Source organism: Pteropus vampyrus, unplaced genomic scaffold, assembly GCF_000151845.1.
Source record: "Pteropus vampyrus isolate Shadow unplaced genomic scaffold, Pvam_2.0 Scaffold387, whole genome shotgun sequence".
NCBI classification, from domain to species: domain Eukaryota; kingdom Metazoa; phylum Chordata; class Mammalia; order Chiroptera; family Pteropodidae; genus Pteropus; species Pteropus vampyrus.
The window spans coordinates 3,452,608-3,466,137 of NW_011889168.1; the positions used below are offsets into that span (position 1 = coordinate 3,452,608).

The following is a 13,530-nucleotide window of genomic DNA, read 5'->3' on the forward strand; positions in this document are numbered from 1 at the left end:
AATATTTCGACCAAATCGAAGATACAGAAAAATCATAATTTTCCCATTAACATTAAGATCTTTTCACAGTTACTACTCACATCATCATTTTTACTGTCCCATATTGCTGTGCAAAGTGGAACTGCCTGTATGCTTTACAAGCCCCTGTACACATAAATTTGAAAACCTGGGTAAGATAGATAACTTCCTGTGGAAATACAGATTACCAATATTGACTCCACTAGAGATAGAAAACTTAAGAGATAAATTTCCAAAAAGAAATAGAGAAAATTATTAAGGAACTACCCCACAAAAAACACCGAATCCAGGTGGTTTCATAGGGAACAGATAGTCCCATTAATTCTCAAATTCTAGAACATTGTAGCAGAAGGAAAATATTCTAATATTTTTAGAAACATGCATAACACTGATAACCTAAACCTTAAAGACAATACCAAAAAAAAAAGGAAACATAAATATCACTCGTGGGAATGATACAAAAATATTAAACGAAATATTAGAAAACAATACAGTACCATATCAAGAAAATAGTATATCACAACCAAATGATGTTCATTCTAGAAATGCAAATTTGTTTCAGTATTATGAAATCCAGTATTATCATACAGCATATTAATATATATCTAAGGAAAAATTATAGAATTATTTCCATATACACTGAAGAAGACTTCAACAAAATTCAATACGGAGAAGACAGATATGCCTACTATCTCTGTTACTATTCCAAATACTGGTATAGGTATTAGCCAGTACAATTAAACAGGAGAAACTAATTAGAGACATAAGACCATGTAAAGAAGATACCCTTCTCTGTTTACAGATGATTCGATAGCATATCTGGAAAACCATAAGAAAAATCAGTGATAAAACTAACGCAATAAAAGAATTCAATCAAGTAAGCAGGATATGAAGTTAACATATGAAGTCAGTAGCTTTTATAACCAGTTAGAGGATATAAACATGCCTGGGACTTGTTGTAATATAGGAAATTAAGGCAGTACTCCAAAAAGTATGGGATGTTTTGAAAGAGCACGAGCACCAGTCAACCTGAAAGTATTCCCAAAGACCAAAGGTGGAACAATTTCAGCAACAGAATAAGTTAACAACACTGAATTATAACCCAAAGAATAAAATAAGTATCCAGGAGTCAATAATGATATAAATAAATGGGGGAGAAAGGACAGATCTTTCTTACAGAGAAATTCGAATTAATAAATGTAAGACTAAGGGAAATAGAAAATCACCATTAGAACACTACAGTAATAATTCATTGCAGGCAAGGTATCTACCAGTGGATAATAAGACTAGTCCATGACAGTTTGAAAAGAAACAGGATGTTTTTATTATCACAAAAGTATTTCCTCTAATAGGATATTAATTACAAAGAGAAATATAGTAACCTGACAGTGAAGAAAACCAGCAAGACATTACCTTAACCAAGCGATCAAGTTTAACATCACTACTAATAAGACATTGGCATAATATATCCCTTATATAATGGAATGAGAAGGGTACACCATCAAAAAAAATGAATAATCTCAATCTAATCATGAGAAAACATCACACAAACCCAAATTGTAGGACATTTTATCAAATATATGACTAGTACTCTTCAAAAGTTTCAAGTTCTTGAAAGACAAAGGAAATACTGAAAAACTGTCACCAATTGGAGATACTAAGGAGAGACAACTAATTGCAATGTGAGATCCTGAGTTGAATTCTGGAACAGAAGGACAGTAGAGGGAAAATTAGTAAAATTTGAATGAATTCTGTAGATTAATAGTATTGTAGCAGTGTTAATTTTCTCATTTAGGCAATTGTTCTCTGGTTATGTACGATGTTAACATTAGAGGAAACTGTGAAGGGTATATGGGAGCATCGTACTCTTTTTTTTTTTACATCAGGACATCCAATTTATTTTTTATTTTTTTTTTATTAAATTAGAGTGACATTGGTTAATAAAATTATATAGGTTTCAAATGTACAATTCAATAATACATCATCTGTATATCGCATTATGTGTTCACCACCCAAAGTCAGATCTCCTTCCGCCACCATATATGTGACCCCCTTTACCCTTATTTACCTCCTCCCTCCCTCCTTTCCCTCTGGTACCCACTAAACTGGTGTCTGTGTCTATGGGTTTTTGGTTCTCTTGTTCATTTGTTGCTTTTAGTTTTATATCCCACATATGCATGAAATCATATGATTCTCAACTTTTTCTGACTTTATCTCATTTAGCATGATAATTTCAGGATCCATTCACGTTGTCACAAATGGCAGTATTCATCTTTTCTTATGGCTGAATAATATTCCATTGTATATATATACCACAGCTTCTTTATCTACCCTTGTATTGAAGGAAACTTCGGTTGTTTCCATGTCTTGGCCACTGTGAATAAATCTACAATGAACATAGGGGTACATGTATCTTTGCCGATAAATGTTTTAAAATTTTTTGAGTAGATACCCAGAAGAGGGAGTGCTGGGTCATATGGTAATTCTACAATTAATTTTTTAAGGAACCGCTGTACTGTTGTCCATAGTGGCTGTACAAATTTTCAGTCCCACCAGCTGTGTATGAGTGTTCTTTTATCTCCGCATCCTCACCAACACTTGTTATTACTTGTCTTATTGATAGTAGCCATTCTAAAAGGTGTGAGGAGGTATCTCATTGTGGTTTTGATTTGCATTTCCCTAATAGCTACTAAAGTTGAGCATATTTTCATATGTCTGTTGGCCATTTGTATGTCTTCTTGGGAGAAGTACCTATTCAGTTCTTCTGTCCATTGTTTAATTGAATTGTTTGGTTTTTTTATTGAGTTGTATGAGTTTTTTTATATATTTTGGATATTTGCCCCCATCGGAGATATTTACAAATGTCTTCTCCCACTCAGTTGGTTGCCTCTTCGAATTGTTGAAGGTTTCTTTTGCTGTTCAGAAGATTTTTAGTTTGATATAGTCTCATTCATTTATTTTTTTTTAACTTATCTAAGTCTAAAATTATTTCTAAGTAAATAATTAAAAAATAAGGCGATGGCTAAATAATCAATTATGTTATCAGAGGATACTTTTTGCTTAATTTAAGAGAGTTAAAGATTGTTTGTTTTGAGAACACTTGAGAGCTTGCTCCCCAGCATATGTCTTCTGTTCGGTTCCAATAAACTCTTACAAAAATTCTCTTAAAATAAAAAGGATTGTTTGTTTTATGCAAACTGTTTTGAAGTTACCTGTATTATTAATTTAAATTCAAGGATCCCAAGGAAATAATTCAAGAAGGACTCCTTTACTATTTATTAGAGTGAGAACAAGCTGGCTTCCCTGTCAACACTTCAGTCCTTTTCCAAATAGAAGTTATTCTGGCCATTTAGGAAGTTAGAGATGTTTCTCTTATCAAAATATAGAGAGAGTGGGGATGGTATTTTTAAAAGAACATTAAATGATGTTAGTTCCTTAGTGATGATCTTCTCAAGGTGTGTGCAATGTCTTCCCAGGTATTCCGGAAGGACCTCATCAGTGCCATGAAACTGTCAGATTCTCAACACATTAATCCTGACAGCTATTACCTCTTTACGGATACATGGAAAGAAGAATGGGAAAAGGGAGTCCAGGTACCAGCCAGTCCAGACAGTGTTCCACAGCCTTCCGTCAGGTATTTGTATGTTTGTACCTTTGACTTAAAGAATGAATGTTCTAATGGTTACCTATATGCTGCTTAGAGAGAGACTTTGAGTGGCTAATTATACATTTCTAATACAAAGCCATATACCATGTTCACTAGTTCACTCAGACCAGTGGCAGATTATGCCAGACTAGGATAGGTCAGTAGTTAAAATTAAGCTCATTTATTTAGGGATATATGTGCTATTTGAAGTCCAGTATGAAATTATAAGATTTTGGAGACCAGGGTTTCCAAGTCTGACTCAACAATCAGTAGCATTTATTAGTCTTTGGAGAGAAACATAATCCCATAATGACCCTAGTAATACATAACCCCATGAGAAGTTGCTTCATTATAATAGGGGCCTTATAGTGATAGAATCTGTAAATAGAGGGCTAAATATTTAGAGTTTTAAAATGCATAAACATAAATGAAAGGGGATAACTGGAATAATTGAGTTGATTATAAGCACATAGCCTTCATTTGCAAAGACTTGAGAAGAAAGTTTAAGATAAGACTTTGGTTTTTGAAAAGGGAAGAGGATTTTCCTGCCAGAGGAAGTAGTGAGTTCAGCTCCTCAGAAGTAATGACTGGTTTTGGAAGCCATTTTTCCTTACTGGTCTTTGTGTTCCCAGTGCTTTACACAAAAACTGGCATGAAATAAAATGCTTGGTATAAGTTTTAGTGTACATATGAGCGAGCGAGCGAATGACTAACTGAGTGACTGAGTGAAGGACAGGAGGGAAGGGATAACAACAGATAAAGAGGCTGATGGGACCTGCTAGTTACTATGAGAAATTGTGCATCTATTTATTTCTAGTACATACTAGGTTCTTAAAAGACAGAGGTCACATCGTTGAATTCTCTGTTCCTAGCACCAGGTTCTTAAGACCCAGTCATGCTCCAGAAATGCTTGTTGATTCACTTCTAGAAACCCAAGCCCAGGCCGTCCCACCCACAGAGACTGTCCATGCTCTGTTAAGGAAAACTCCATACTCTTGCCCAGCGCATATCCTGAGTCTTACGAGCTCATCATCATCAACACCATCTCCTGCTTCCTAAAAATCAGAACAGCATCATGAATGAACACAAGAGTCAGGCATTTTCATATCCTTGCTTTTGGTATTTTTATATATCATAGCAGTAACAGTGGATAGCCTAGACTTCCACCTCAACCTGGCAGTAATGATGCAGAAGAGAAAAGAAAGACAAGCCATGACTATAAGCTACCTCACAGCAGAACCCCTACTGTCAAAATAGTACATTTTCAATACACATTTATCGTTGTAAAGAGAATAAGACAAAGGAAGCAAAGAGGAAAATGGGTGGGTGTTGGGAAAGAAAATTAATGAAGAAGCAAAAAATATTATGGTAAGAAAAGCAAAGATGAGGATAGGAAGGGCATAAAAACAAGAGCCAATAAGGGCCGAACCTCCTATTTTAAACACTTACCTTTCCTATACTGAAAGTGAAAAGGTTTTTTCACTTTCTCAGTCACTTAATTGATAGAGTTTACTGTAAGTGGACATGCATTACAACTAATGAATGACATTGTAAATCAAAATAGGAAAGTAGGAGGTAAGAGGATTTCACTAAGTTCCTCAGGTCAAGTTCCAAGTTTGTCCATGATCACCATGGGCTTTTATAAATGTGCAGCTTGCTTTTTTTTTTTTTTTTTAGATTTTTTAAAATTGAGATATAATTGATGTTTCTTATTGAGAAAGAATTCACATACCATAAAATTCACTCTTTTAAACTGTATGCTGCTTTTTAATATATTCGGAGTTATGAAACTATCACCATTATGTAATTCCAGTTTGAAGGCAAGAACTCCAAGATCAAGTTGCTGTCAGGGGTGGTGTCCAGTGAAGCCTTTCTTCCTGGCTTGTAAATGGCTACCTTCTCTGTATCCTCACATGTTCTTTCCTCTGTGTGCATGAAAAAGGATATCTGGTGTCTCTTCTACTTTTTTTCTTCTTCCTCTTATAAGGACAGCAACCCTATCAGATTAGGTCCCCACCCTTGTGACCTCACTTAACCTTCAATAACTTCTTATAGATAAGCCCCATCTCCAAATATAGTCATCCTGGGAGTTAAGACTTCAATATATGAATTTTGGGAGGACACAAGTCAATCCATAACAGCCAGTAAATCTACCTTCTCTCTCTATGGATTTGCCTGTTAAGGACCTCTCATATAAATAGAATCATACAATATGTGGCCTTTTGAGTCTAACTTTCTTTGCTCAGCATAATGTTTTCAAGATTCATCCATGTTTTAATATGTATCAGTATATATTGTTACTTGTTATGGCCAAATAATATGGTATAAATATACCACATTTTACAAGCCATGTATGAGGATTCCATTTTCTCTATGTCTTCACATGTTGATTATAGCCATCCTCATGGGTATGAAGTATATATCATTGTGGTTTTGATTTTTATTTGCTCGATGGCTAATAATGTTGAACATCTTTTCTTCATGTACTTATTAGCCATTTGTATATTATTTTTGGGAAAGAGCTTTTCTGCTTTATTACAAAAAGAAGCAGCCATAATGTGGTCAGAAAATATAAGGTTGATCTTTTTCTCTCTTCCTGTGAAATGCTACTGTTCAAACAGCCAAAGTATATTATCTCAATTCACTTCTTTATCACATTCACTTTGGAATGGATGACTTTAGCTGCTGAAAATCTGACCTTTTAGGGAATAAGGCAACAAAGTTCCCTACCAGCAGTTCCATAATGTCCCACTTTTTTTTTATTACGTTTATCAGGGTAACATTGGTTAATACAATTTCGCTTAGCATGATTATCTCGAGGTCCATCCATGTTGTCACAAATAGCAGTATTCCATCTCTACTTATGGCTGAGTAATATTCCATTGTATTTATGTACCACAACTTCTTTACCCAATCATCTATCATAGGACACTTCGGTTGCTTCCATGTCCTGGCCACTGTGCATAATGCTGCTATGAACATCGGTGTGCAAATATCTTTTCAGATACGGGTTTTCAAGTCTTTCAGATAAATACCAAGTAGAGGATTGCTGGATCATATAGTAGATCAATTCTTAGTCTTTTGAGGAACCTCCGTACTATTTTCCATAGAGGCTGCACCAATTTGCAGTCCCACCAGCAGTGTATGAGGGTTCATTTTTCTCTGCATCCTCTCCAACATTTTTATTACTTGTGCTATTGATTATAGCTATACTAACAGGTGTGAGATGGTATCTCATTGTGGTTTTGATTTGCATTTCCCTAATATCTAGCAATGTTGAGCATCTTTTCATATATTTGTAGGCCATTTGTATGTCCTCTAGGGAGAAGTGTCTGTTCATGTCCTCTGCCCATTTTTTGGATCATTTGTTTTTTTGTTGTTATTGAGTTGTATGATTTCTTTGTATGTTTTGGATATTAGGCCCTTATCAGAGGCATTACTTGCAAATACATTTTCCCATTGATATGATTGTCTCTTTGCCTTGTTGATGATTTCTTTTGCTGAGCAGAAGCTTTTTAGTTTGATGTAGTCCCATTCATTTAGTCTTGCTTTTATTTCCCTTGCCTTTGAGGTCAAATTCATAAAACCCTCTTTAAGTCCAAGGTCCTTGAGTTTTGTTCCTATGTTTTCTTCTATGCATTGTATTGTTTCAGGTCTTATATTCAGGTCCTTAATCCATTTTGAGTTAATTTTGATGTGTGGTGATAGACAACAATCTAATTTCATTCTTTTACAGGTGACCTTCCAATTTTCCCAGCACCATTTATTGAGGAGCCTTTCCTTTCTCCACTGTATGTTTTTGGCATTTTTGTTGAAAATTATTTGCCCACATAAATATGGGTTTACTTCTGATCTCTCGATTCTGTTCCACTGGTCTGTGTGTCTCTTTTGCTGCCCATACCATGCCATTTTGATTACTGTCGCTTTGTAGTATAATTTGAAGTCGGGCAGAGTGATGCCTCCAGCCTCGTTCTTTTTTTTTTTTTTTTTTTTTTCAGGATAGCTTTGGCAATTCGAGGTCTTTTGTGCTTCCATACAAATCTCATGATTTTTTGTTCTATTTCTTTAAAAATTGCTGATGGGATTTTGATGGGGATTGCATTAAATCTGTATAATGCTTTAGGTAATAAGGCCATTTTAACTATGTTGATTCTTCCAATCCAAGAACACAGAATATCTTTCCTTTTTTTTGTATCTTCTTTGATTTCTTTTAATAGGGTCTTGTAGTTTTCATTATATAGGGCCTTCACATATTTCGTTAAATTTATTCCTAGGTATTTTATTCTTTTTGTTGCAGTTGCAAAAAGAATTATTTTTTCCACTTCTTTTTCTGACATTTCATTATTAGAATATAGGAACCCTATGGATTGTTGAATGTTAAATTTTGTATCCAGAGAATTTACTGTATTTGCTTATCGTTTCTAGTAGTGTTCTCGTGGAGTCTTTAGTGTTTTCTATATAGAAAATTATGTCATCTGCAAATAGAGACAGTTTGACTTCTTCATTTCCTATTTGGATGCCTTTTATATCTTTCTCTTGTCTGATTACACTCGCTAGGACCTCCAATGTTATATTGAATAACAGTAGCAATAGTGGACAGCCTTGACTTGTTCCTGATCTTAGAGGGAAGGTTTTGTTTTTCGCCATTAAGTATAATGTTGGCTGAGGGTTTGTCATAGATGGCCTTTATTATGTTAAGGTACTTTCCTTCTATACCAATTTTGTTAAGTGTTTTGATCATAAATGGATGTTGTATCTTGTCGAAGGCTTTTTCTGCATTTATTGATATGATCATATGATTCTTATTTTTTAATTTATGTGGTATATCACATTAATTGATTTGCATATGTTGAACCATCCCTGTGCCCCTGGGATGAAGCCCACTTGATCGTGGTGTGTAGTCTTTTTAATATGTTGCTGTATTCAGTTCGCTAGTATCTTATTTAGGATTTTTGCATCTGTGTTCATTAAAGATAATGGTCTATTGTTTTCTTTTTTTGTATTATCTTTACCAGGTTTTGGTATCAGAGTAATACTGGCCTCATAAAAAGAGTTGGGAAGTATTGTCTCCTCTTTGATTTTATGGAAGAGTTTGAGGAGAACATGTATTAAATCTTCTTTGAATGTTTGGTAGAATTCACTGGTGAAACTATCTGGTCCTGGACTTTTACTTTTTGGTAGGTTTTCGATGATTGTTTCAATTTCCATACTGCTGATAGATCTATTTAGATTTTCCAGATCTTCTTCTTTTAATCTAGAAAGGTTACATTGTTCTAAGATCTGGTCCATTTCTTCTAGGTTATTAAATTTGTTATTATATACTTTTTCATAGTATTCTTGTATGATTTTTTGTATTTCTGAGGTGTCTGTTGTAATTTTTCCTCTTTCATTCCTGATTTTGTTTATTTGTGTCCTTTCTTTTTTTTCTTTTGTGAGTCTAGGCAGGGGTTTCTTAACTTTATTAACCTTCTCAAAGAACCAGCTCTTTGTTGTATTTATTTTTTCTATTGTTTTTTTTGTTTTCAGTTTAATTTATTTCTTCTCTAATTTTGATGATTTCTTTCATCTGCTGACTTTAGGCTTCATTTGTTCTTCCTTTTCTAGTTTTTTAAGATGAAGCATTAGGTTGTTTATTTGGGCTTGTTCTTGTTTTTGGAGATAGGCCTGTAATGATAGGAACTTTCCTCTTATGACCACTTTTGCCATGTCCCAAAAGTTTTGATATGTTTTACTATCATTATCATTCATTTCTGTGTATCTCTTGATCTCTCTTCTGACCCAGTTATTCTTCAATAGCATGTCATTTGATCTCCATGTATTTGTGGTTCTTCCTGATTTCTTTTTGCAGTTGATCCCTAGTTTCAAAGCATTATGATCAGAGAATATAGTTGGTATTATTTCAACCCTCTTATATTTGTTGAGGCTATCTCTGTGTCCCAGTATGTGGTTAATTTTTGAGACTGTTCCATGTGCACTAGAGAAGATAGTATAAGCAGCTGTTTTCTGAAAGAAGGCTCTGTAAATGTCAATTATGTCCAGTTGGTCTAATATGTCATTTAAGGATGTTATTTTCTTATTGATTTTCTCTTTGGATAATCTGTCCATACCTGACAGTGGGATATTTAGGTCCCCAACAACTATAGTGTTTTGGTCTGTTTCTCCCTTTAGTTCTGTTAGTAATTGCTTTACATGTTTTGGGACTCCCTAATTGGGAGCATAGATATTAATAAGTGTTATATCTTCTTTTGTTATGTAGGGATTATGTAGGGAATTCTACATAATTCCCTTTATCATTATGGAGTATCCCTCGGTATCTTTCTTTACCTTTTTTATTTTAAAGTCTATTTTGTTTGATATTAATACCACTACTCCTGCTTTTTTCTGAATGCCGTTTGCCTGAAATATCATTTTCCACCCTTTCACTTCGAGTCTATATTTGTCTTTGGAGCTGAGATGTGTCTCCTGGAGGCAGCATATGGTTGAATTTTGTTTCTTGATCCATTCTGCAACTCTGTGCCTTTTTATTGGTGAGTTCAGTCCATTTACATTTAGGATGATTATTGAAATATGAGATCTGTTTATAGCCATTTATCTTTTGCTTTCTGGTAGCTCAGTGTTTCATTGCTTACTTGTCCTTGTGTTTTTTTCCTTTAGTTGGCTTTTGTGGGTTTTGCCTCTGGTTCTTTTTGTTTTATGTTATATTCTACAGTTCTGAATCTTCTGTGTGTGGTTACCATTACAAATATGTAAAGGATAGTTATATATATACACTTTGTCTCTTTTCTTCTGTGCATGCCTTATCTCCATTCCTCTTTGCGAATTTGGATCTTTGAATCCTCTCCTTTTCAGTCATTGTTGTTTCAGTTTGTCCCTATGTATGCTGAACGTTCATTACTATCTTGTTAAAACAATTCTCTTCCTATTATTTAAGCTTATAATGCCCTGTTCTTAGTAAGGGTTGCACTTTTCTGCTTCTATTTGCCCGAAAGTCACTTTACTCCTAATTATGTTTTGTTTTGTTTTTTTGTCATTTTGTTTTAGGTGAGCTGACCCCTTTCAGTATTTCCTGTAGTGCAGCCCTCGTAGTGGAGAATTCTCTCAATTTTTCTATGTCTGGAAAGGTCTTAATGTCTCCTTCATATCTAAAGGAGAGGTTAGCTGGATACATTATTCTAGGCTGGTAGTTCCTTTCACTTAATAGTTTAAATATATGATTCCATTTCTTTCTGGCTTGTAAGGTTTGCGCTGAGAAGTTCGAGGGTAATCTATTGGATTTTCCTTTATAAGTTACCGTTTTTTTTCTCCCTGGCTGCCCTGAGAATTCTGTCTCTGAGGTTGATTTTTGTTAATTTTAATACAACGTGTCTTGGTGAAGGGCTTTTTGGGTTGAGATAATTGGGTGTTCTGTTGACTTCTTGACTGCCAAGCTCCAGCTCATTCATTAGATTTGGGAAATTCTTGTCCAGTATTTGTCTGCAAATGCTTTCTAGTCCCTGTTCCTTTTCCTCGCCTTCAATAATGCTCATTATTCTTATGTTTCCTCTCCTGATGGTATCAGCTAATTCTTGTATTTCTCTTTCATTATTTTTCTTTCTTCGGTTTCTCTCTTCTTCCTTCTGGTTTATTTCTGCATTTCTACCTTCAATATCACAGATCCTTTCCTCCATTTGGTCGACTCTATTTCCCAAGCTTGCTATTTCATTTTTCAACTCTTGCAGTGTGTTCTTCATATCCAGCAGTTCTATTTGGTTCTTTTTGACGGTTTCAATCTTCTTGCTCTGCTCATCTAGGTGTTTTTACAATTCCTGAAATTGTCAATATGACGTGTTTCGGAATTCACTGAGTTTTTTCAAAAGTACCATCCTGAATTCTCTGTCATTTAAGTCACATATTTCTATGTCCGTAAGCTCATTTTCTGGAGATTTTTCTCTTTCGGAGATGCCTTGTCACCTTGGTTTTTCATGGTGTTCAATGGATTTCATGGTGTTCAATTTCTCCGCCTGGGCATTAATGGAAGTGTATTCTGCTGTTTCCAGAAAAGATTTATGACATAAAGGTCTCTCTTTAGCCTGCTGCAAAGAATGAGCTTTCCTTTTGGTTTCCAGTGGTGGCGTCTAAGCCTCTTGGATCCTTGCTTTATATAAAGCCTTAAAAATGCCTTTTTATTTTCTGGTAGATATTTAATCATGCTTGCTACTCTCAGATTCGGTCCCTGTCAGTGTTAGCAACAGTTTTGGTAGCTTTTGCTCATATTACCCTGGGGCTCCATGGTGTTCTGTCTCAGAGGGTTTGGTGGGAGGGGTCCTCTGGGTTGGAGATTGGGGGCTGCGGCTCAGCCTCGGTTTTGCAACCACGGCTGGTAAAAATCAACTGTTGTTTTTCTGCCATCCGGCTTCTCTGCTTTCTGCCCTGATGACTGGGCCCTGCCAACAGTCACGGGGATTAACGGCTCTCCCATACAGGGCTGTTCAGGGAACTTGCTGCTCCTTCTCCCCTCCCCCTCCTCCTACAGGTAGCTCCAGAGACTGCAAGAGGCAGCTTCCTTATTTCTCCCAGTCCAGCCCCGACACATGGGCTTCTGACCTGTGGTAGCTCTTATGCGCAGATCCTATGCTCAGACATGCTGTTGTGCAGTTTGGGTCTTTTTATTTTTATTTTTTTGAGTTTTAGACGTTCAGCTTATTGTTGTTTCAGGGGAAGAGATCTGGAGACATCTCTCACTCCACTATGTTTCTTAAGTCTCCATAATGTCCCATTTTTATATAGTGCATTCCTCCTGTATATCTCTTCTTTGGTGAAATTATTCGGATTTTTTTTTTTTTTGCCTATTTTAAATATTGGGCTGTCTTTATTGTTGAGTTGAAAAAGTTCTTTACATATTCTGGATATAAGTCGTATCAAATATATGATTTGCAAATATTTTCTTTCATTCTATGGATTGTCTTTTTACTTTCTTGGTAGTGTCCTTTGAGGCACAAAAGTTTTTAATTTTGATGAAGTTTAGTTTTTCTATTTTTTTCGTTTGGTTGCTTATCCTTTTGGTGTCAGATCTAAGAAATCATTGCCTAAATCAAGATCATGAAACTTTACACTTATTTTTTTCTAAGAATTTTTAGTTTTATCTCTTACATTTGGGTCTTTGATCCATTTCACTTAATGTTTGTATATGATATAAGGTATTAGGGGTTCAACTTCATTCCTTTGCATGTGGATATCCAGGTGCCCCAGGTTCATTTGTTGAGCAGCTTACTTTTTAAAAGTCATAGATGCTAAATACCCTAACCCCACCCATCTTGGTTTTATGAGTCACTTATAAACAAGACTGCTGTGGAAGAAAACGGTTCTTGAATCACCAAGAAATCCCAGTTCTATTTTTTTTCAAATCTCGTCTTTCACAAATTCACCAAGGTGACTTCAAGTTTTTCCTGTTTTGAACTAAGATGTTAATTTCTCTACTTTATGCTTGACTCTGACAAATATGTTACTTTTTTCCCACAAAATGACAAAACACCATTTATGTTCCTTTTATTGGTTAATTTTATAACTTTTTATGTTAATGTGTTTTTTGTATGTCTTTGTTGTTGTTGTTTTTCATAAATTACAAAACTCCTAGAGAAGTTAAGGAGGTGTGTGGTAACTGTTTATTTACACTACTGAAATAATTTTTAAACAGTTTTTGAAATTAAAAGATAGTAGTAGCTTTGGGCGCACTTGATCTTGCTCTCTAGCACATGTTGTCAGTTTGGCTCAAATAAACTCTTATAAAAATTCCAAAAATAAGTTAGCTTTATTCTCAAAGCCACAAATTGAAGTTTCTTCTGCCATAACTTCCAAATCTAAACTAACATAAATGTTTCATAATAAAC

General features: G+C 35.0%; 1 protein-coding gene across 2 annotated transcripts in view; it reads left to right on the forward strand.

The window, feature by feature from the left end:
- The window catches only part of JADE3 (jade family PHD finger 3), a 136,013-nt gene that overhangs the window by 85,096 nt on the left and 37,387 nt on the right, over positions 1 to 13,530 (forward strand). For both annotated transcript variants that reach the window (XM_011380049.2, XM_011380047.2), the window contains exon 5: positions 3,495 to 3,652. In XM_011380049.2, coding sequence (XP_011378351.1) covers positions 3,495 to 3,652 — 158 coding nt within the window. The remainder of the gene's footprint in view (positions 1 to 3,494; positions 3,653 to 13,530) is intronic.